The 22,658-nt window shown below is 37.1% G+C and overlaps 1 protein-coding gene across 6 annotated transcripts in view; it reads left to right on the top strand.

Annotated features, from left to right (window-relative positions):
• The window catches only part of ADAM32 (ADAM metallopeptidase domain 32), a 174,062-nt gene that overhangs the window by 41,876 nt on the left and 109,528 nt on the right, over nt 1-22,658 (top strand). For all 6 annotated transcript variants that reach the window (XR_006216642.1, XM_042983412.1, XM_007097061.3 and 3 more), the window contains 2 exons: nt 11,565-11,646; nt 18,377-18,513. Coding sequence is in view for 5 of the 6 variants with exons in the window: in XM_042983412.1 (XP_042839346.1) it covers nt 11,565-11,646; nt 18,377-18,513 (219 nt within the window). In the remaining variant the exon portion in view is untranslated. The remainder of the gene's footprint in view (nt 1-11,564; nt 11,647-18,376; nt 18,514-22,658) is intronic.

Here is a 22,658-nt window from a genome sequence, read left to right as displayed (position 1 = left end):
TCTGTTAAATCCATCTGGTCCAGTGTGTCATTCAAAGCCATTGTTTCCTTTGGATTTTTTGATTAGATGATCTGTCCATTCCTGTGAGTGGGGTGTTGAAGTCCCCTAATATTATGATATTACTATCAATGAGTTTCTTTATGTTTGTGATTAATTGATTTATATATTTGGGTTCTTCCACATTTGGTGCATAAGTGTTTACAATTGTTAGGACTTCTTGGTGGATAGGCCCCTTGATTATGATATAATGCCCTTCTGCATGTCTTGATAGTCTTTATTTTAAAGTCTAGATTGTCTGATATAAGTATGGCTACTCCGGCTTTCTTTTGTTGACCATTAGCATGATAGATGGTTCTCCATCCCCTTAGTTTGAATCTGAAGGTGTCTTTAAATTCAAAGTGGGTCTCTTGTAAACAGCATATAGATGGATCTTGTTTTCTTATGCATTCTGTTACCCTGTGTCTTTTGATTGGAGCATTGAGTCCATTGACGTTTAAAGTGAGTATGAAAGATATGAATTTATTGCCATTATGTTGCCTGTAGAGTTTCTGGTGGCGTTCTCTGGTCCTTTCTAGTCTTTGTTGCTTTTGGTCTTTATTTATTTGTTTTTCCCCCATCTTTTCTCCCTTCAGAGAGTCCCCATTAAAATTTCTTGCAGGGCTGGTTTAGTGGTCACAAACTGCTTTAAGTTTTGTTTGTGTGGGAAACTTTTTATCTCTCTTTCTGTTTTGAATGACAGCCTTGCTGGATAAAGAATTCTTGGCTGCATATTTTTCTGATTCAGCACGTTGAATATATCCTGCCACTCCTTTCTGGCCTGCCAAGTTTCTGTGTATAGGTCTGCTGCAAACCTCATCTGTCTTCCCTTGTAGGTTAAGGACTTTTTTCCCCTTGATGCTTTCATGATTCTTTCCTTTCCTGAGTGTAATGTGAATTTGACTGTGATATGCTTTATTGATGGTCAGTTTCTGTTGAATCTAGTGGGGGTCTTCTGTGATTCCTGGATTTTGATGTCTGTGTCTTTCCCCATGTTGGGAAAGTTTTGTGCTAGGATTTGCTCACATAACACTTCTACCCCTATTTCTCTCTCTTCCTCTTCTGGGCTCCTATGATTCTGATGTTATTCCTTTTTAATGAGTCGCTGATTTCTCTAATTCTTAAATTGTGCTCTTTTGCGTTAATCTCACTCTTTTTTCTGCTTCATTATTCTCCATAAATTTGTCCTCTATATCGCTGATTCTCTGTTCTGCCTCATCCATCCTTGGTGCCATGGCATCCATTTGAGATTGAACCTCAGTTATAACATTTTCTATTTCATCCTGACTAGCTTTTACTTCTTTTATCTCCACAGAAAGGGATTCTAATCTATTTTTGATTCCAGCTAGTATTCTTATTATTGTGATTCTAAATTCTGGTTCAGACATCTTGCTTGTATCTGTGTTGGTTAGTCCCTGGCTGTCGTTTCTTTCTGCTCTTCTTTTGGGGTGAATTTCTTCGTTTTGTCATTTTGAAGAGAGAAAAGGAATTAATGAGGTAAAAAACTGAAAATTAACAAATATTAAAATTAAAAAATTAAAAACAAATGCACACACACAAAATTGAATAAATTATGCTAGATCCTAGGTGTGTTTTGGTCTGGGTGTTGAAAGGGGCTTGATACATTAGAGAAAAAATGGGAAAGAAAAAAAAAAGGAAATCTTTTAAAATTTGAAAATTAAATACACTGAAGTAGACTAAAATGAAATGATGGAAGTAAAATAGAATTTGAAAAAATTTACACAAAAGTTAAAAATATAATAGAAAAAAAATAACTTTAATAAAAGTGATTTTTTTCTCTTTTTGTACTCAAGAAAAAGAAAAGAAACAAAAAAGAATAGAGAAAGTTGAATAGATGGATTGGCGAACAGACTGAAATATGACTGAAATTACTTCGTTTTCCTCTAGAAGTCAAACTATGAAGCACTTTATAGTCCATACACTAAGCAGGCGATGAGACTTGTGTTCCTGAAGAGCAAGGTTGCCCAGTTGGGCGGGGCTTAGGGTAACGGCTCCATTCTTCACTAGATGGTGCTGGGAGCCTCTTGAGGTGGATTGTTGTGGTGCTTATAGGTGCGTATGCACATGCATGGGAACGGTGACAATGGCGGCACCCAGCTACCCAGTCTCTAGTATTGGAACTCTGTTCTCCCTGATCAGCAATTACGCACATGTCCTTTGCCTTCGGCCTCTGTCTACTCCCTGCTTTTACATAGTCTCTGATGAAGTCCCAGGCAGCACCTCCCTCCTGAGTTTTGTCTCAGATGTGGCTGTGTTTCTCAACCCCTTACTTCTGAGGGACTGTGGCTTTGACCCATTCTGCCCCTCTGCAGGAGGGTCTCACTGAGTAATGGCTGGGTGTTGGCCACATCCAGGAATGTTTGCGGGACCATGCTGCCAATCCCCAGAGACTGCGGCTGGGTGTCAGCCCACCCCAGAAAAAGTTTGCAAGATAGTGTAGCAGCAGTGTTTCAGGGATTATGAAAAATCACAACACACATTTGGCACCAGGATTCACCCTTAATGACGTTGTTCCAGCACCAGCGAATGTGGTTGTTCTCCCGGGTCCACTGGGGCATTGCCTTTGGGGGACACACACAGCCTCTACCAGGTGTCCTCTCAGCAGTGGAACTGCTTCTCCCCATGTGGCCTGAGAACCTCCTGGACCCCACTCTGCTCCTGGGGATTCGGCCTTCCCACCAGAGCACCGCCAGGCATTGAGCTGCAGAGTTTCAGACTCTGTGCTCTCCCTTTTTTATAGTCTTAATGGAATTTATTTTATTTAAAAATTTTTTTAATGTTTATTTATTTTTGAAACAGAGAGGGACAGAGCATGAACAGGAGAGGGTCAGAGAGAGAGGGAGACACAGAATCTGAAGCAGGCTCCAGGCTCTGAGCTGTCAGCACAGAGCCCGACGCGGGGCTTAAACTCACAGACTGTGAGATCATGACCTGAGCCAAAGTCAGACGCTCAACCCACTGAGCCACCCAGGCGCCCCTATTGTCTTAATGGAATTTAAACCCTCTCCTTTCTCCTTTCTCCCTTTCTAGTTCAGTCCCTGTGACTGTTTCCACTTCTCCATTTTCTGTCTATCTGCTTTGGCGCGGGGGGGGGGGGGCTTTTCCTGTATTCTCCTCCTGCCCTGTCTCCATCCTCTCTCCACATACAAAAGTGGCTCCCTGCCCTCCGCAGCTTCTGTCTCCCCCAGTTCACCTCTCCGCACTGCATACCTACTGAACTCTGTGGTTCAGGTTGTGCAGATTGTTGTCTTAATCCTCAGACCACTTTTCTAGGTGTGCAGGATGGTTTAGTGTTGGTCTGGCTGTATTTCATGGATGCGAGACACACAAAAAACTTCCATGCTGTTCCGCCATCTTGGCCTCTCTCCGGGAAACAGTTCTTAAGGACTCATCAGACTCTGTGGCTACTCACAAGGCCTAGAACAGAGGACGGAAATGCCCAGTATTCCTGTGAAAGAGGGAATTTAACACACATCTAAGGGCCTAAGGAATTAGTTTTCAAAGACAGAGGCCATAGGTGCCATTTTGTGCTTTCCTTCTTCATTACTCTGGGTTGCTGGAATCTCTCAGAAAGAGCTTGTGTCTCATTTGGTGCCACAGTTTTTATGGTTGCTACCCACCGGATACCTGTTGATCACCTGGCTCTGGTGGTCATTGGGTTTACTTTCATGGGTCCTATAGGACTGTAGCTAATGGAAAAATAGTTGTTGACTGGCTATACCCCACCGGGCACAGTACAGAGACAAGAAACTGAAATGCACGTCCAGTCTTTCTGTGAAAGAGGCTTATTAGTTATCTTCTTAGCTCTGGCCTCAGGGCCACATAGCTATGTACACATTGAATTAAACACACATCTGGAGACTGACTGTAATCCTCTTCAGAGACTGGGGAGGCTAGCAGGCGCCATCTTCATATCCTTCCTCTGTCCTGCCCAGGTCTTTGTTGTCTCCAAAGAGAGGAGCTTGTGCACATGTCTGATGCCTTAAGCACAGAGGATACACCCCTTGTTAGCCCAGATTTGGTGGCCAGTGGAGCTTGTGTTCACAGGGTGAAGGGGTGGTTACAAATAAAGAAATGGTTCTTGATTGGCTATCACCCCAGGGTTCAGCACAGGAGTAGACCAAAATGCCAGTCTCCCAGTCTTCTCATGAAAGAGGTACATTTGCATACATTAAAGACTTCTGTCTTAGTGTCTGGCTTCTAGTCAGCCTGAATCTAGATGCTGACTGAGATCCTCCTATTTGGGACAGTGACAGATCTTGGCACACCAACTACTGGGACCTTTTAAATTTTTTTGATGTTCATTTATTTTTGAAAGAGAAAGAGAGAGAGAGAGAGTGCGAGTGGGGGAAGGGCACAGAGAGAGAGAGGGAGACACAGAATCTGAAGCAGTCTCCAGACCCTGAGGTATTAGCACAGAGCCCGACCTGGGGCTCAAACTTGTGAATCGCAAGATCATGACCTGAGCCGAAGTAGGATGCTTAACTGACTGAGCCACCCAGGTGCCCTGGAACCATTTGAAAATATTTTAAAAATAGATGTTGCTTGGAGAATCACAAAGGCTTGAGAGACTACCAGAGGTAGGACAAGATTGAATGATAATGTTTATATCCTAAACAAGGTCACTCCTTTAAGACTGAGAAAGGTAACTGATTTATTTAATGCATAGAAACTAATACAAAGTCAAGCAAATACAAAACAGGACTATGTTGCAAATGAAAGACCAAGATTAAATTTCAGAAAAAGATCTTAATGAAGTGGTTATAAGTGATTTACCTGATAAAGACCTCAAAATAATGGACTTAAAGATGCTGTTTGAGCTCAGGAATGTTTGGACAAGGTGAGAATTTCAATAAAGAGACAAAATGTAAGGAAGTACAAAATAGAAATCATACCGCTAAAGATATAACTGAATGGAAAGAGACATTAGAAGCGTTCAGCAGCACATTAGATGAAGTGAAAGAAAGCATCAGTGAACTCAAAGGTCAGTGGAGCTCACCCAGTCAAAGCAGCAAATAGAAAAAAAGAAAGAAGAATAAAAGTAGCTTCTTAAGGGACTTATGGGAGAATGCCAAGCAGACCAATATTCACATTACAGGCATATCAGAAGGAGAAAAGAGTAGAAAACTTTGGTGAAGAAATAATGCCTGAAAACTTCCCTAACCTCGGGAAGGGAATAGGCATTCAGATATGGTAATTCCAGAGAGAACCAAAAAAGCCAAAGCCAAAGAGACTCACACCAAGATACATTAAAATCAAATTGGTGAAAGTTAAAGAAGAGGGAATCTTAAATGCAGCAAGAAAAAAATCCCAAATTGTTACATACAAGGAAACCCCATAACACTATTAGCAGATTTTTCAGCAGAAACTTTCCAGGCCAGGAGGGAGTTGCATGATACATTTGAAGTACTGAAAGAAAAAGAATGTTTATTAGGAATACTGTACCTAGAAAAATTGAGGGAGACATAAAGAGTTTTCCAACAAGCAAAACCTAAAGGATATCATAACCACTAGACCAGTCTTACAAGAAATGCTAAAGGGATATGTTTAAGCTAAAATGAGATGGGCACTAATTAGTAACAAGAAAACACATGAAAATATAAATCTCACTGGTAAAGGTAAAGTAATAGTAAAATCCAGGGGCACCTGGGTGGCTCAGTTGGTTAAGCATCCAACTTTGGCTGAGGTCATGATCTCACGGTTGGTGAGTTTGAGCCCCGCGTTGGACTCTGTGCTGACAGCTCAGAGCCTGGAACCTGCTCCAGATTCTGTGTCTCCCCTCTGTCTGCCCCTCCAATGCTCATGCTCTGTCTCTTTGTGTCTCTCAATAATAAATAAAAGTTAAAAAATTAAAAAAACAAAAGTAAAATCCAGATAAATCTAATGTTGTAAATGGGATGGGTTCATCACTTACAAAGATAGCAAGAAAGTTTAAAAACAAAGTAGTAAACACAACTATAACTACAATAATTTTTTAAAGAATACACAAGGTCGAAAGATATAAATTGTGACATCATAACAAAACATGGGGGTAAAGGCAGTAAGAATGTAGAGTTAGAATGTGTTCAAAGTTAAGTTTTTAAAAATTTTTTTTAACTTTTATTTATTTTTGAGAAACAGAGAGAGACAGAGCATGAATGGGGAGGGGCAGAGAGAAAGGGAGACACAGAATCCAAAGCAGGCTCCAGGCTCCAAGCTGTCAGCATAGAGCCTGATGCAGGGCTTGAACCCACCAACTGTGAGATCGTGACCTGAGTTGAAGTCGGATACCCAACCTACTGAGCCACCCAGGCGCCCCCTAAAGTTAAATTTTTATCACCTTAAAGTAGACTGGTACAAATATAATTTGTTTTGTGTAAGTCTCATGATAACCACAAACGTAAAACCTACAAACCTTTGTATTATACATACAAAAGGTAACATGAAATAATGTAAACATACCATTACAGAAAATCATCAAATTAAAAAGGAAGAGAGCAAGAGAAAGAGAAATGAACAGGGCAGTTACAAAGCAGCCATAAAACAATAAAATGGCAATAAGAATATACCTGTTGTTGGGGACTATCTATGATTGTTTAAATGTAAATTAACTTCTTCAATCAAAAGACAGAGTGGCTAAATGGATAAAAAACAAGACACATTTCTGTGGTGCCTACAGTGTTCTCACTTCATATGTAAGGAGGCATACACACACTGAAAGTGAAGGAATGGAGCCAGACAAAATCAAAAAGGAAACAATGGCCTTAAATAACATATTAGATCATATGGACTTGATACATACAGAATATTACTTTTAAAACCAACACAATGCACTGTATTCTCAAGCACATGTAGGACATTATCCAGGATAGATCATGTGCTAGGCCACAAAACAAGTCTTAATAAATTTAAGAAGACTTAAAGCATATCTGGTATTTTTTCTGATCACAATTGTATGAAACTGGAAATGAATACAAGAAGAAAACTGGAAAATTCACAAATGTATGGAGCTTAAACAAATGCTACTGAAAAAAAGTAATGGGTCAAAAAAACCAAGAGAGAAAGCAAAAAGTACCTTGAGACAGACTAATAGTTTATCCATTTTGTTTATCTTCAAAGAACCAGCTCTTTGTTTCATTGATCTTTTCTATTGATTTGTTTTAGCCTCTATTTCATTTATTTCTATTCTGATATTTATTGTTTCCTTCCTTCTGCTAATTTTGGGCTTGTTCTTTTTCTAGTTCCTTTAGATGTAAGGTTAGACTGAGATTTTTCTTGTTGTTTTGAGGTGTGCCTGTATCACCATCAGTTTTCCTCTTAGTACTGCTTTCTCTGAGTGCCATGGATTTTGGGCCAGTGTCTATGTGTGTGTGTGTGTGTGTGTGTGTGTGTGTGTGTGTGTGTGTGTGTTTAAGTTTATTTATTTTGAGAGACAGAGCACAAGTGGGGGAGGGGCAGAGAGAGAGGGAGACAGAGAATCCCAAACAGGCTCCACACTGAACTCACAAAACTGAGATCATGACCCGAGCTGAAACCGAGTCGCATGCTCAATTGACTGAGCCACCCAGGTGCCCCTGGGACATTGTGTTTTTCATTTTCATCTGTCTCCACATATTTTTTTTTTTATTTCTTTGTTGACCTATTGGTTGTTTATTAGCATGTTGTTTAGCCTCAATGTGTTTGGTTTTTCTAGTTTTTTTTTCCCTTGTAATTGATTTCTGGTTTCATATTGTTATGGTCAGAAAAGATGCATGATATAGTTTCAGTGTTTTCAAATTTATTGGGACCTTATTTTGTGTTCTACCATGATCTATGCTAGAACATGTTCCATATACACTTGAAAAGACTATGTATTCTGCTGTTTTTTTTGTATGGAATATTCTGTATATATCTGTTATGTCCATCAGGTCTAATGTGTTTATTCAAAGATACTGTTTTCCTTATTGGTTTTAGATGTGGATGATCTATCAATTGATGTAAGTGGGGTATTTAAGTCCCCTACTATTATTGCATTACTGTCAATTTCTCCCTTTATATTGGTTAATATTTTCTTTCTTCAGTCGGAGCTGAAACAGGTGTCAGTTGGAGGTCCTGGAGTATTCTGTGCTGGGGGTGCCCTTGCAAGCTGACTGAAGCTACAGTGGTGTGGGCCTGGATTGTTCTGATGGCTGGGGCTGCAGTGAGCAATGACCAGGGGCATCCTAGAGGAACAGCTGGGGTTGGCAGGGCTCACTGAGGTAATAAACTGGCCAGGGCACCTGTACCTTGCTCCCATTCACATTATCAAGATGGAAGGGGAACTTAGGGAAGGCAAACTGTTGCATTTACTACCTCTGTTGGCCTGGAGAGAGTTCTAGCAGCTGCCCTCCAACCCCACCCCCAATCCCGGTTTGGTGGAGTTCTCTGGGCTGGATCTTTTATATACTAGATGGTCTTTTAAATGCTGGCTTCTTTTCTGTGCCTCAGGGCATCCGGGAGTGGCCTGGAGGCCTGGTTGGCTATGGCTCCCAGACCCTGCTTTTATCTGCATTATTAAGGTGCAGGCAGAATATAAACCATTGCACTTGTCCCTCCAACCTGCAGAGAGTTCCAGCAACTCCCCTGCCATTTGGTGGATTTCTAGGGCTGGCTCTTTTATGTACGAGTTGCTCTTTTAACCACACCTTTTTTGTCTGAGCCTAGGGCAGATGAATCTGCTCCTGGTCTCTCAGTACTGTACCTCCTCATTGCCATTCACAGTGTTGGAGGTGGGGGTTCTCTTCTGTCTTGCCATTCTTTCTTGTCTTTCTATCTTTTGTTGTACAGAAGCTGCTCAGTTAGCTCTCAGTTCTTTTTCAGGAGGAATTGCTATATAAATAGGTGTAGATTTGGTGTGTCCATGGTGGAGGTGAAATCAGGCAGGATCTTCCTGTGTCGCTCTCTTGGACCAGCTCTTCCTATTGAGTTTTAAGTGTTCTTTAAGCATTCTTGTACATGTCTTTTATAATAATATATGATTTAAAAATATTTTCTGGCTGTGGGTTGTTTTTTAAGTTTCTTAACAATATATTTTAAAAAACAGATTTTGATGAATTCATAATTAACTTATCAATTTTTAATTGTATGAATTGTGCTTTTGATGTACCTAAAAATATATTTGCCTCACCCACGGTTATAGATATCTCTACTATGTCTTTTTCTAGAAGCCTTATAGTTTTAAGTTTTTCTTATTTAGATTCATTACTCATTTTGAGTTAATTACTGTATATATTATGAGGTATGGAAGAGGCCATTTTTTTGCATATGAATAATTAATTATTCAGCACCAATCCTCGAAAAGATAGTATAGTTTCTCCATTTAATTGCTTTTGCACTTTTGTCAAAAATTATTTGACCTTACATGTATGAGTCTATTTTCGTTCTATCCTTTTGTGAGTAACACACTGCCTTGATTACTATAGCTTTATAAAAACCATTTAAATCAAGTTATATAAGTTCTCCAAAAGTGTTGTTCTTTTTAAAAATTGTTTTGGTTATTCTAGTTTTTGCCTTTCTTCATAAGTATTAGATTCAGCTTCTCAGTTGCTATGAAATATTTTGCTGGAATGTTGATTGGAACTATATAGAATGTATCCGGTAGTTTAGGGAGAACTGACAGCTTAATAATACTAAGTCTTCCAATCAATGAACTGGGTATATCCTCCCATTTACTTAGGTCTTCTTTAATTTCTTTCATCAGTGTTCTGTATAGTTCTATCAGTATACAGATCTATCAGTATTCCATTAGTATACAGACATTTCTCACATTGTGTTAGCGTTATATCATAGTATTTCATGTCCTTAGTGCTATTTTTTATTCTTTTTTGAACACAGGTTGAAAAAATTTAATTTACCTGTTTAAAAATTTTTTATTCAAATATATTTGAATGTTATGTAACATTGTAAATATAAGGTATACAACATGTTAATAAATGCATTTATATATTATAATATGATTGCCACTAGTGGAAGGCAGCTATGCTCACCACTATACCACCAACGCTGCACAGCCCTGATTGCCACTAGTGGTAATAAGCACATCTATCATATTATGTAATGATCATTTCTTTTTAGTGGTTGAAATAATGAAGTTCTAGGCTCTTAGCAAATTTAAAGATTATAATACAACATTGTTATTTATATCTACTATACTGTGTTTTCGATCTCTAGGTATTATTGATGACTCATTGCATGTTTGTACCCTTAAATAACATTAGCACTACCGTAAATGTTTCATTTTACTCTAGTTTCAAATATTTTATTGCTAGGTTATAAAAATCAGTTTGACTTTTATACATTGACTTTGAAACATGAAAACTTATTGAATACACTTATTTCTAGTAGCTTTTTTGTATACTGTGGGATTTCCTAGGTAGACAGTCACATCATCTATAAACAGAGAAAACTGTATTTCTTCTTTTCCAATCCATATACCTTTTATTTTATTTTCTTGCCTTATTGAACAGGCTAGGACTTCTAGTATGATGCTGAATACTGGTGGTGAGAGCAAACCTCCTTGCCTTTTCACAATCTATTGGTAGCACTATCTTGGATTAAGAAAGAGTATAAACAATACTTAAGACATTGGGGAAAATAAGCCAAAGTTGCATGTTAAGTGTAAATACTTGTACACAAGTGCTGGAATGGTTAGGTATGAAAATATCAGAGATACAGAACAGAGGCAGCAGTAGGGAGAAAGTGCAATGTGAAGTGAAGAAAGAGCAGTTGAAACTGAGGGAAGTTTCAAACTGATGACTGAAACAAGTTTCTTTATATACATCTTGGAATGTTTTTTTCCTGGTAGGGGCTATAAAGACGACAGAATATATTTGAAGCATCTATACCTTAAGTGGTTGAGAGTATGGTTGTAGATTCAGATTGCCTAAATTCATATCCTTTAGTAGCACTTATTAATGGTGCTACCTTGAGAAAGTTATTTATACTTCTCATCTGATGTTTGATTTGTTCAATAGAGGTGAAAGTAATATTTATTTCACTGGCTTGACTTGAGAATTAAATGGAATAATTTATGAAAAACCTCTGGGAATAGTGCTATTATAGGACAGTTTATATGGGCCTTCACTCAAAGCAGAAATAATAATGTTAAGTTCTAGAACAATAAAGTCATTCCAATGAGAAACTGGTAAGCTTTTCTATATGAGAATGAAAATGTTTAATCCATATTAGTGTTCAACTATTAAAACTTTTTCATTGTCACTCAGCAAAATGCTTTTGATCAAAATTGTTTTATCAAAAGCAATCCTAACCAAATGTGATGAGAACAGTAAAGGCATTAAAAACTTGGATCCACTGAACATATTTTAGAAATATAACATGCTTAATGTCATAAGAATGTCTTCCAAATTTGAAACAATAAGGATGTATGGAGAGATTGTACCTCAGTTTGCTTCAGACTAGGATTTTATGGACTACAGACAAATTATTAGCAGGAAATCTCACCTCTGAATTATTTGTCAAAATTAATTATAAATGTGCACTTATTTATTTAGCTATAGAAATTATCCAGATTATGTGGGGGCAACAGTTCCTGGAAAGATGTGTGTTACCCATTTTTCGGCTGGAATTGCTATGGTATGTAATTATTTTATCTTACTATTTAAAAAATATTTATACATTTAAAAATCATTCAGGGTGCCTGGGTGGCTCAGTTGGTTGAGCATCCGACTTCAGTTCAGATCATGGTCTCATGGTTTGTGAGTTTGAACCCTGTATCCAGCTCTGTGCTGATAGCTCAGAGTCTAGAGCCTGCTTCAGACTCTGTGTCTCCCTCTTTCTCTTTGCCTCTCCCCCACATGCACTCTGTCTCTCTCTCAAAATAGACATTAAAAATAGCATTCAACATTATAGCAAAGATTTTATACAGTTTAGTTTTATATTTGCATTTAGAGATTACACTTACTTTCTATTACTGTTAAAAGTTTGAAGTGTGTAGATGAAAGAGTATTTTGTAGAATAACATCTTGTTGCAATTATTTTGGAAGTTGAAGTAGAATAAAAATATCATCAATACACGTGCATTCCTTATTATATAGAACAGTGCCTCATGAGAAATTACCTTTAAAAAACTTTTATAACCCAAATAGATTTTTGCTTATAGACAGAAAATTAGACAAATAGTCTTCCTAATAAAATAGCTTCAAAACAAAAGCAAATGAGGGGTACCTGAGTGGCTCAGTTGGTTAATTAAGTGTCCACCTCTTGATTTAGGCTCAGGTCATGATCTCATGGTTCATGAGTGAGCCCCGTGTCAGGCTTGGTGCTGACAGTGTGGATGGAGCCTGTTTGGGATTGTCTCTCTCCCTCTCTCTCTGCTCCTCCCCACTCTCGCTCTTTCTGTCTTTCAAAATGAATAAACTTAAAAAAAAAAAGAATCTACCTTGTCTTAAAAAAATGAAAACAAATGATTAAACAAAAAGTATGATAAAAATTCTTTAAAATGTTTCAAACCTCCAAAAGTGTATAAAATAAATTTTTATGTCTATTTTAAATATTTATAGTTTTTGTAAATATTTTATATATAGAAAAATAAATTATTGATACAATTAGATGCGTTGTTGAAAGGTGAAGTAATTTGTTGAGCAATTTTCCCATCCTATTAATTTTTTTAAAAAACAAATTTAAGTACTAAAAATTTTTTTAAGTTTATTTATTTTGAGAGAGAGCATAAGAAGTGGGGAGAAGCAGAGAGAGAGACAGATATACACACAAAGCTCCAGGCTCTGCACTGTCAGCACAGAGCCCAACGCAGGGCTTGAACCCATGAACTGTGAGATCATGACCTGAGCTGAAGTCAGACAGTTAACTGACTAAGCCACCCAGGTGCCCCTAAATTTATTATTTAAAGTAAATATGCTCTTACCCTTATTTTGATTTATAAACTTAAGGCAATGTTGGTAATATTATCTTTGATATATTTAGTCCACTCTCTTTGTCATGTATATATTCTTACATATTCATTATTTTAACAGTATATATTTATTAAAATGTATTACTACATGCTATATTTATACATATATAGTATATATATTTGTAAATATATTTATATATAGCACATATATATTTACGTATAATATATGTTTATTTATAACATATAGTGTATATATATTTATAAATATATTTATATATTATATATAGTATATATGGTATGTATTTATATATAGCATATAAAATACAGAACAGACTTGTATATAGTATGCATATATTTATTATATATTTATATATAGTATATAATTTGTTATATAAGATAAGATATATTATTAATGTATGTTACTATGTAATATACCATATATTATAAAAATATATAAAAATATTTTAATAATTATACATCATTACACATTATATGCCTATATATGCTTTATAGTTATACATATGTAATATATACATAATACATATTATTACATGACATTTTAGTAATATTTGTTTCTATTATTCATATCTTATTATTTATATTATATTGACTTACCTTAGACAATGTCCATTGATTACTTGCTATGAAAAATAAGAGATTAAAATAGTTCAACACTTCTTATGTCCATTGTCAAGATTTATAAAATTTATAATTTATTCTATAAAACTTTTATACTTTGTATACAGGTTAATTTAAAGATTGAATTAATAAATAGTATAATATTGTGAAAATGTAAATTATTAACTCTTGGATAAATAAATATATTGTTATGCTAGTAAAGCTTTAAGAGAACCTTTTAGGCATTAGGGTCTAATGGAGATGCTTAATTTTTTTCCTCACTTCTTTACCTTCTATGGGTGAAACCAACTGCCATAGAAAATTGAATCTCATCTTCCTTTTCCTAGAATCCTTTCCTATTTTTTTCTAATAACTGCTGAGTTTTTGTTTGTTTGCCTGCTTTTAGTTTCCAGTTTATTTTATTTTTTAATGTATTGTTATTTTTTATATGAATTGGGTATGATACATTGAGTTCAAGGTAAAGGAAAGTTTATGTCTTCAGATGACTGAGTATGGGCTAGTTCAGAATTCATTTGTAGATATGATTTTTGCTTCAAGGTCACTTCCTTTCTCTGGCCGCGTAGGGCCTATATGCTAAGTGTATTAGGGGTTAAATTATTTAAAAAATTATTCTTTGCATTCCTTTAATTATAAGCAATCATTTTCTTTTGTTTTTGACTAGATCCTTTGCCCAGTGTTCTGGGTTCAGTACTTTTTAGGCAGGAGGACCCTCCTCCAAGAAACTGATTGCTTGCTCCCACCCATAGGGAACTCTCAGCTATGACTGCCCATCTCTCACCTGTAGCTTTTCTGTTTGCTTTTGGGGCAGTAGAGACATGAGATAAGTGTGGTCTCTCTGGTCTAGATTTATCTTTATTTTTTTGGAAAGCTAGGAGGAATATTTTAGAACTCCTTTATATTCAATGTAAAGATGCAGGATGAGAATATAAGAATCTAAAATATTTTTATCTTTTCATGTAGGTCTTTTAAAAAATTTTTATTTCTATGTAGTTAACATACAGTGTTATATTCATTTCAGGTATACTGTTACTCAGTGCTCATCAAGATAAGTGTACTGTTAATCACCTTCACTTGTTTCATCCATTCCCCCACCTACTTCCCCTCTGGTAACCATCAGTTTGTTCTTTATAGTTAAAAGTTTCGTTTTAGGTTTGCTTCTTTTCCTCTCTTATTTGCTTTGTTTCTTAAATTCCCCACATGAGTGAAATCACATAGTATTTGTCCTTCTCTAATTTATTTTACTTAGCATTATTCTCTCTAGATCCATCCATGTTGTTCCAAATAGTATGATTTCATTCTTTTTTAAAAGTTTTTAAATTCCAGTTAGTTAACAATACAGTATAGTATTAGCTTTGGGCGTACAATTTAATGATTCAATATTTTCATACAACATGTGGTGTTCATCATAAGTACACTCCTTAATCCCCTTATTTAACTCATCTACCCACATCCCCTCTGATAACCATCAGTTTGTTCTCTATATTTAAGAGTCTGTTTCTTGGTTTGCCTCTCCTCTCCCTCTCTCTCTCTCTCTCTCATTCATTCCCCTATGCTCTTTTGTTTCTTTTACTTGTGAATTTTTTTCCTTTTGTAATTTTCTTCTAATTATTATTTTTTCTTTTTTACTTAAATCCCTTTAACATATCTTGGGAGGTGAGTTTAGTGGTGATGAATTCCTTTAACTTTTGTTTGTCTGAGAAACTCTCCCTCTTTGAATTCTGAATGATAACCTTGTCAGGGAGAGTATTATTGTTTGTAGTTTTCTCCTTTTAGCACTTTGAATATATCATGCAACTCCCTTCTGGCCTCTAAAGTTTTTGCTGAAAAATCAGCTGATAGCATTATGGAGGTTTTTTTTGTATGTAAATAGTTGTTTTCCTCTTGGTACTTTCAAGATTCTGTCTCTATCTTTGTCATTTTAATTATTTAATTACTATGTGTTGTGGTGTGTACTTCCTATGGTTTATTTTATTTGTGGCTGTCTATGCTTTCTGGATAGAGATGTCTGTCTCTTTCCCAAGGTTAGTGAAGTTTGCAGGTATTATTTCTTCAAATAATTTTCTGGTCTTTTCTCTCTCTTTTTTCCTTTTGGGATCCCTGTAATGAGAGTATTAGTATGCTTGATGTTGTACCAGAGATCTCTTAACATATCTTCATTGTTTTTTATTTCTTTACTTTTTTGCTGTTCAGCTTGGGTATTTTCCATTACCCTGTCTTCCCAGTCATTAATTCATCTTCTGCATTTTCTGATCTGCTGTTCATTCTCTCTGATGTATTTTTCATTTCAGTTATTCTATTCTTCAAGTCTGATTGTTTTTTAAAAATTATTTTCTTTCTCTTTGTTGAAGTTCTCACTGAGTTCATCGTCTCTTCTTTCTAGTCTAGTAAGTCTGTTTTTGACCATTACTTTGAACTTTTTATCAGATTGGTTGCTTATCTCTGATTTGTTTAGCTCTTTTTCTGAGGTTTTGTCTTATTCTTCAGTTTGGAGTGTATTCCTCTGTTGCCTCATTTTCTTTGTCTTTCTGTGTTTGTTTCTATGATTTAGGTAGAACAGCTACTTCTCTTAGACTTGGAGTGTGGTCTTAATTTAAGTTGACATGTGCCCCAAGTTCCCTGGCTGAAAGGTGCCATTGGTTTTGCTCTGTGGACAATCAGCCATGCTTACCATACTCTCCACTTGCACATTGCTGGGCTATATAACTTCCAGTTGTTATGACCTGGCTTCTGGTCAGGTGGGGCAAGAAGCTACACTTGGCATTGGGTAGGGTTATGACTCAGCCTCCTTGCCTGGGTGGGGGTGTGAGGTAGACAGGCTCCTGCAGTGGCAAGGCTTTTTGATGACCTGAATAAGGAAGACTCGCTGTTCATTGCATTCCCTGGTGGGACTGCATCACTATCTTAGCTACACAGATGGGCAAAACTGCTGGTTGAGGCTACTTCTTGGGTGCTGTGGGTAGGAATGTGGTCTTAAGATCTGATTGCTAGTTGTTGCAAGCCCCTCCACCCTTCTCTGTCACAGATTTCCCATGATTGAGTCACGTAGCATCCTTTGTGCTCCTTGTCAGGGAAGACTAGACTGGGGACTCCCAAGAAGTCACCTAAATTGCTGGGGAAGCTAGATGTCTACCCTGGGCTTTCATTTCCCACTTGAGGTACTGTAGACTCTGGGGAGACCTCCTAGTATGGCACTGCACCAGCCTTGGGAAGAGGCAAGGTAGTCAGTGTGTAGCTGCTCTTACCCTTCTAATGTGGTCTGTCTTGGTTTCTGCAGTTCAGGGAGCGCTTCAGGCTCACCTCCATGTTCTAGGATCTTCTTGGTGGATTCTTGTCCAGGAATAGTTGTTAGTTGTTCTTGTGAGGGGTAGTAAAATTGAGAATGACCTATCACACCATCTTGATAACATCACTAATGTTGTGATTTAATTCTTAACATGGACCTGAAGGCAATGAGGGTTGGTGAGACAAATGTCCTAGGTATTATCATCAAAACTGTGTGTGTTTGTTTTTTTTTAAAGAATTTTTTTAACGTTTTATTTATTTTTGAGACAGAGAGAGACAGAACATGAACGGGGGAGGGGCAGAGAGAGAGGGAGACACAGGATCTGAAACAGGCTCCCGGCTCTGAGCAGTCAGCACAGAGCCTGACCCGGGGCTTGAACTCACGGACCGTGAGATCGTGACCTGAGCCGAAGTCGGACGCTTAACCAACTGAGCCACCCAGGTGCCCCTGTTTGTTTGTTTTTTTTTTAATTTGGGGGCTCTCTCATATTGTTTAGAGGGAGGCGTCCTATGCTGGAAAGTGAAATCCAAGTATATTTGTCCATGTCATCCAATTGTTCCCTTCCCAAGTTTCAGATTCTAGCTTCTTCCCCATCAAGCCTGGTAGATTTGAGAATTAAATTAATTCTGCAGCCTTTCAGCCCTTATTCTTAGGCTTTACATAAGGTGTTACTCAGCCATGTCAATCCAACAACTACAGGATATGAAGAGTTACTACAGTGCTGGTACAGGAGCTTACTGATTGCCTATTTGCATTCTCTGTTGCTCATTCACAGCTTTCTCTTTATATTTTTCATAGTGTGCATCCTCTAGTGCTGTCAAAAATCCAGTTGAACCCAAAGTTTTTACTAGAGCTTATCATTATAGCAATGAAGTGCCCTGATCTTCCTCACAACTTGTCCTCACCTATACCTTATCCTATGCCATATTTGGTAATAACTGGACAAATCATAATGTTATTGCATATCATGAATTATCAGTGTCACATTTCTCTTTGGCAAGGAAGTTATCCCTGCGCTTTGTTAAATATGTGAGCAGCATAATCCAGGAATGCTATCTTGAGAGTCTTTCTGTGGTTTCCCCTGATATGAGTTACTGAGTCATGGAGAATCCTGACAGGAAGCTGATAGCACACTTAAACTGAGTAATTTGGTTACATGGCCACTTTGTGAGCTGGGAAGCAGAATGAATACAAAAGCTGTCATAAGAAATAAGCTAAATTGAAGATCATGACCCATATAGCCAAAAATATAATGAAAAACAGCCCTTTTATATAGTTATGGTAGCTACTTAAGAATTATATTAGGTATTCAATTGTTAAATCATGATAAAGCTTGGCATAGTCTCAGTTTGCTTATATCTCAGTAAAATTTCATAAGAAGAACTTAAGCTTCTCACCTGTTCAAGGAACTGTATTTTCTATTCTTAAGTATTTGATAAAATAATAAGTATATTCAAAATTAGAAAATTATTACTTTTTATCACCTTTCAGTGACTTGTCTTTCATTTGAATGTTTGTTTTTGCTAATGTAGTACCCCAAGGAGGTAACTCTGGAGGCATTTTCCATTATTGTTACACAGATGCTCGGACTGAGTCTGGGAATATCATATGATGACACAAAGAAATGTCATTGTACAGGAGCTATCTGTATAATGAATCCAGAAGCTATGTAAGTTTATTTAAAAGTAAGAATATGTTTATTTTGTTTTAAATATTTCAAGTACAAAAATTTAATGTTTACTTATAGCACAAATTAGCCATAAATGGACCAAGTACTATAAAATATAAACATGAAATTTTAAGTGTAAGAGAGTTGGAAGGAGGTGTACCATTAAGAATAGTCAAGGATAACAAATTCAATTGGAAAGAAAAATTCGCAAGGGAGTGATATTTAGGCTATGTATTTTATGAAATGACATGTTTAAAAATATGTCAGAATAGGGTGGCAGAATGGATAAAAAACTAAGACCCATCTGTATGCTGCCTACAACAGTCTCAGACAGAAAAGCACACAGACTGAAAGTGAAGGTTTGGAGAGAGCTTTTACATGCAAATGGAAACAAATAAAATCTGGGGTAGCAATAGCTATATTAGACAAAATAGACTTTAAAACAAAGACTGTAATAAGAGACAAAGAAGGAAATTACATAATGTCAAAGAGATCTATCCATTAAGAGGACATAACAGTTGTAAATATCTATGCACCTAACATAGAAGCACCTAAATAGTTAAAGCAATTATTAACAAACATACAGAGAGAAATTGCCAGTAATCAATATAATCAATCAATAAAATCAATAAAGAAACAGTGTTTTTTTGTATGTATTTTTAAAATTATTTTATTTGTAGTTTACATATAATTTTATATTAGTTTCACATATACAACTTAGTTTTTTGACAAGTTAATATATTATGCTGTGCTCGACACAAGTGTCTATTCTGTTTCATTGATCTAGGTGTCTGTTTTTGTGCCAGTGCCATACTCTTTTGATCACTACAGGTTTGTAATATAACTTGAAGTCTGGAATTGATATACCTCCTGTTTTGATTTTCTTTATCAAGATTGTTTTGGCTATTTGGGGTCTTTCAGGATTCCATACAAATTTTAGGATTGTTTGTTCTAGCTCAGTGAAAAATACTGTTGGTATTTTGACAGGGATTGCATTAAATGTATAGATTTCTTTAGGTAGTATAGACATTTAAAAAATATTTGTTCTTTCAATCCATGAGCATGGAATGTCTTTCTATTTCTTTGTGTTGTCTTCAATTTCTTAACAGTGTTTTATAGTTTTCACAGTACAGGTCTTTTACCTCTTTGGTTAAGTTTATTCCTGAGTATTATAATGTTTTTGATGCAGTTATAAATGAGATTGTTATCTTAATTTCTATTTCTCCTACTTTATTGTTAGTGTATAGAAATGCTAATGAGTTATGTATATTAATTTTCTATGCTGCAAATTTATTGAATTCATTTATTAGTTTTCTTAGTTTTTTGATATAGCTTTAAGGGTTTTATATGTATAGTATTATGCCATCTGCTTATAGTAATAGTTTAAGTTCTTTCCCAATTTGATGCCTCTAATTTCTTTTTTTGGGTCTATTTTCTATGGCTAGAATTTCCAGTACTATGTTGAATAAAAGTGGTAAGAGTCGACATTTTTTTGTCTTGTTCCTGATCTTAGAGGAAAAGGTCTCAGTTTTTTTTCCATTGAGTAAGTTGTGGTATTTTCATATATGGCCTAATATATTGAGGTATGTTCCATCAAAACCCACTTTGTTGAGAGTTTTTATCAAGAATGGACATTGAATTTTGTCAAATGCTTTTTCTACATTTATTGAGATGATCAATTTTTATCCTTTGTCACATAGATTGACTTGCAAATATTGAACCATCCTTGTATCTCTGGAATAAATCTCGGTTGTCGTAAATGGTCCTTTTAATGTGTTGTTCAATGTGGCTTGCTAATACTAATTTTTTTGAAGATTTTTGTATGTATGTTTATCAGAGATATTGGCCTTTAGTTTTCTTTTTTGTAGTGTCTTTGTCTGGTGTTGGTCTCAGAGTAATGCTGGCTTTATAGAATATATTTGGAGGCTTTTCTTCTGTTTTTTGGAATTAGGTATTAACTCTTCCTTCACTGCTTGATAGAATTCACCTGTGAAGCCATCTGGTCCTGGACTTTTATTTTTTGGTAGTTTTTTGATACTGATTAAATTTTGTTGCTAGTAATTTGTCTGTTCAGATTTTTTATTTCTTCTGGATTCAGTTTTGGAAGACTGTATGCTTCCATTTCTTCTTTGTTATTGAATTCATTGGCATATAATTTTTTACAGCATTCTCTTATAATTTTTTGTACTTTTGTGGTATCAGTTGTTACTTCTTTTCTCATTTCTGATTTTCTCTTGTGTGTTTTTTATTTCAGTTATATTCTTCAGGTCTTCTTTTTATTTTATTTTTCTATTATTTTTTAATGTTTATTTTTGAGAGACAGTGTATACACATGAGTGGGGGAGGGGCAGAGAGAGGGAGACAGAGGATCAGAAGTGGGCTGTATGCTGACAGGAGAGAGCTTGATGTGGGGTTCAAGCTCATGAACTGTGAGATCATGACCTGAGCTGAAGATGGATACTTAACCGACTGAGCCACCCAAGAACCCCTGATTGATTCTTTTTTAATATTTTGTATGTCTTTATTGAAAGTCTCACTGAGTTCTAACCCTCATCTTTTCATTCCAGTGAACATCTTTATGATTATTACTTTAAATTTTTTATTCAGCATATTGCTTATCTCCATTTCTTTTAGTTTTTTCCTGATGTCTTGTTTTTTCTTTTGGAGCATACTCCTTTGTTTTCTTATTTTGCTTGATTTACTGTGCCTATTTGTATGGATTAGTCAGAACAGCTACTTATAAACTTGAAGGAATGGTCTTATGTATAGCCATCCTCTAGGTAGACTGTGTGTGGTTGGTGACTTTTGCTGGTTGGCTGGAGCTGTGGCTGGCATTGGCTGGAGATCCAGAGGCTTTCCACATGGTGTGTGCCCTGTCATGATAGCTGAAGCTGAAGTGAATGCAGTACATGATATCCCAGGATTCTATATGTTGACGGCACTGTGTGTAGGAGGTTCCCTGTCAGGACAGCTGAAGATGAAGTGATTATAGGCTAGGGTGTCTTGGGGAGCTATTTGTTGATGGTGCTTTGTGCAGGGCATACTCTGGTGGGGCAGCTGGAGCTAAGGTAGTATCTGGAGATTCCTTAACTCTCTGCATGGCAGGATAGCTAAAACTAAAGTGCATGCAAACTGGGGCACCCAGATCTCTATGCACAGAGGGCACCTTGGCAGGAAAGCTGAAACTGAAGTGGATATAAACTGGGTTGTTCCAGTACTATCTGCACAGAGCATGCCCTTTAGGTGTGGCTGAAGCTGAGGTGGGGTATAGGCTGGGAGGTCCTGGCATGCTCTGCGCATGGGGCACCCTGGCAGGACAGCTAAAATTAAAATGGGCAGGGCCCAGTGTGATTCCCGGGCTCTTTGCATACAGTGTGCCCTGGCAGGACAGCTGAAGCTGAATTGCATACACGCCAGGTTTTCTGAAGGTGCTAGCTCAGGGTTGCCCTGGCTGGGTGACTGGAGCCAAGAGTGGTGTGGGTGATGTGTTCAGAGCACTCCTTATAGGGGATGCCCTGCTGGAGTGGCTGAAATTGATGCAAGCATGGGCTTGTGTTTCCTGGGGTACCTCATGCTGTGGGATTTGAAACATACATCAATCAAGAGGTTCCAGAGCACTCTTCACCATGTCCTAGCAAGACATCTGAAGCCCAAGTCGTGTGGGCTTGGGGTGTTCTGTGGTGATTTGCACCTGTGTTACCTTGGCATGAAGGCTGGGGCTTTAGTGAGACTAACCAGGGGTGTCCTGATGCATATCGGCCACCTTGGTAAGATGGCTGGGGTTGGTGTGAGTTGTGGGCCTGGGCTCACTGAGATGGCAGGCCAATTAGGGCACTGGGACTGTGCACTGGTCTGTGCTTTCAAGGTACTTTCAAGACTGCCCTCCTACCAGAAAGCAATCCAGCAGCTCCTTCAGCCTTTTGGAGGAGTCTTAGTGCTGGCTGTTTTATGTGCTAGTTGCTCTTTTAAATCACAGCTTTTTAGCGGCACCTGGGTGGCTCAGTTGGTTGTGTCCTACTCCTGATTTCAACTCAGGTCATGATCTCATGGCTCATGAGACTGAACCCCACATAGGGCTCTGTGCTGACAGCATGGAGCCTGTTTGGGAATCTCTTTCTCTCCCTCTCTCTGCCCCTCCCCTGCTC

This window comes from Panthera tigris, chromosome B1 (genome assembly GCF_018350195.1).
Source record: "Panthera tigris isolate Pti1 chromosome B1, P.tigris_Pti1_mat1.1, whole genome shotgun sequence".
NCBI lineage: Eukaryota > Metazoa > Chordata > Mammalia > Carnivora > Felidae > Panthera > Panthera tigris.
The sequence above is the reverse complement of the archived record's forward strand: the minus strand, read 5'-3'. Positions and strand labels throughout refer to the sequence as shown.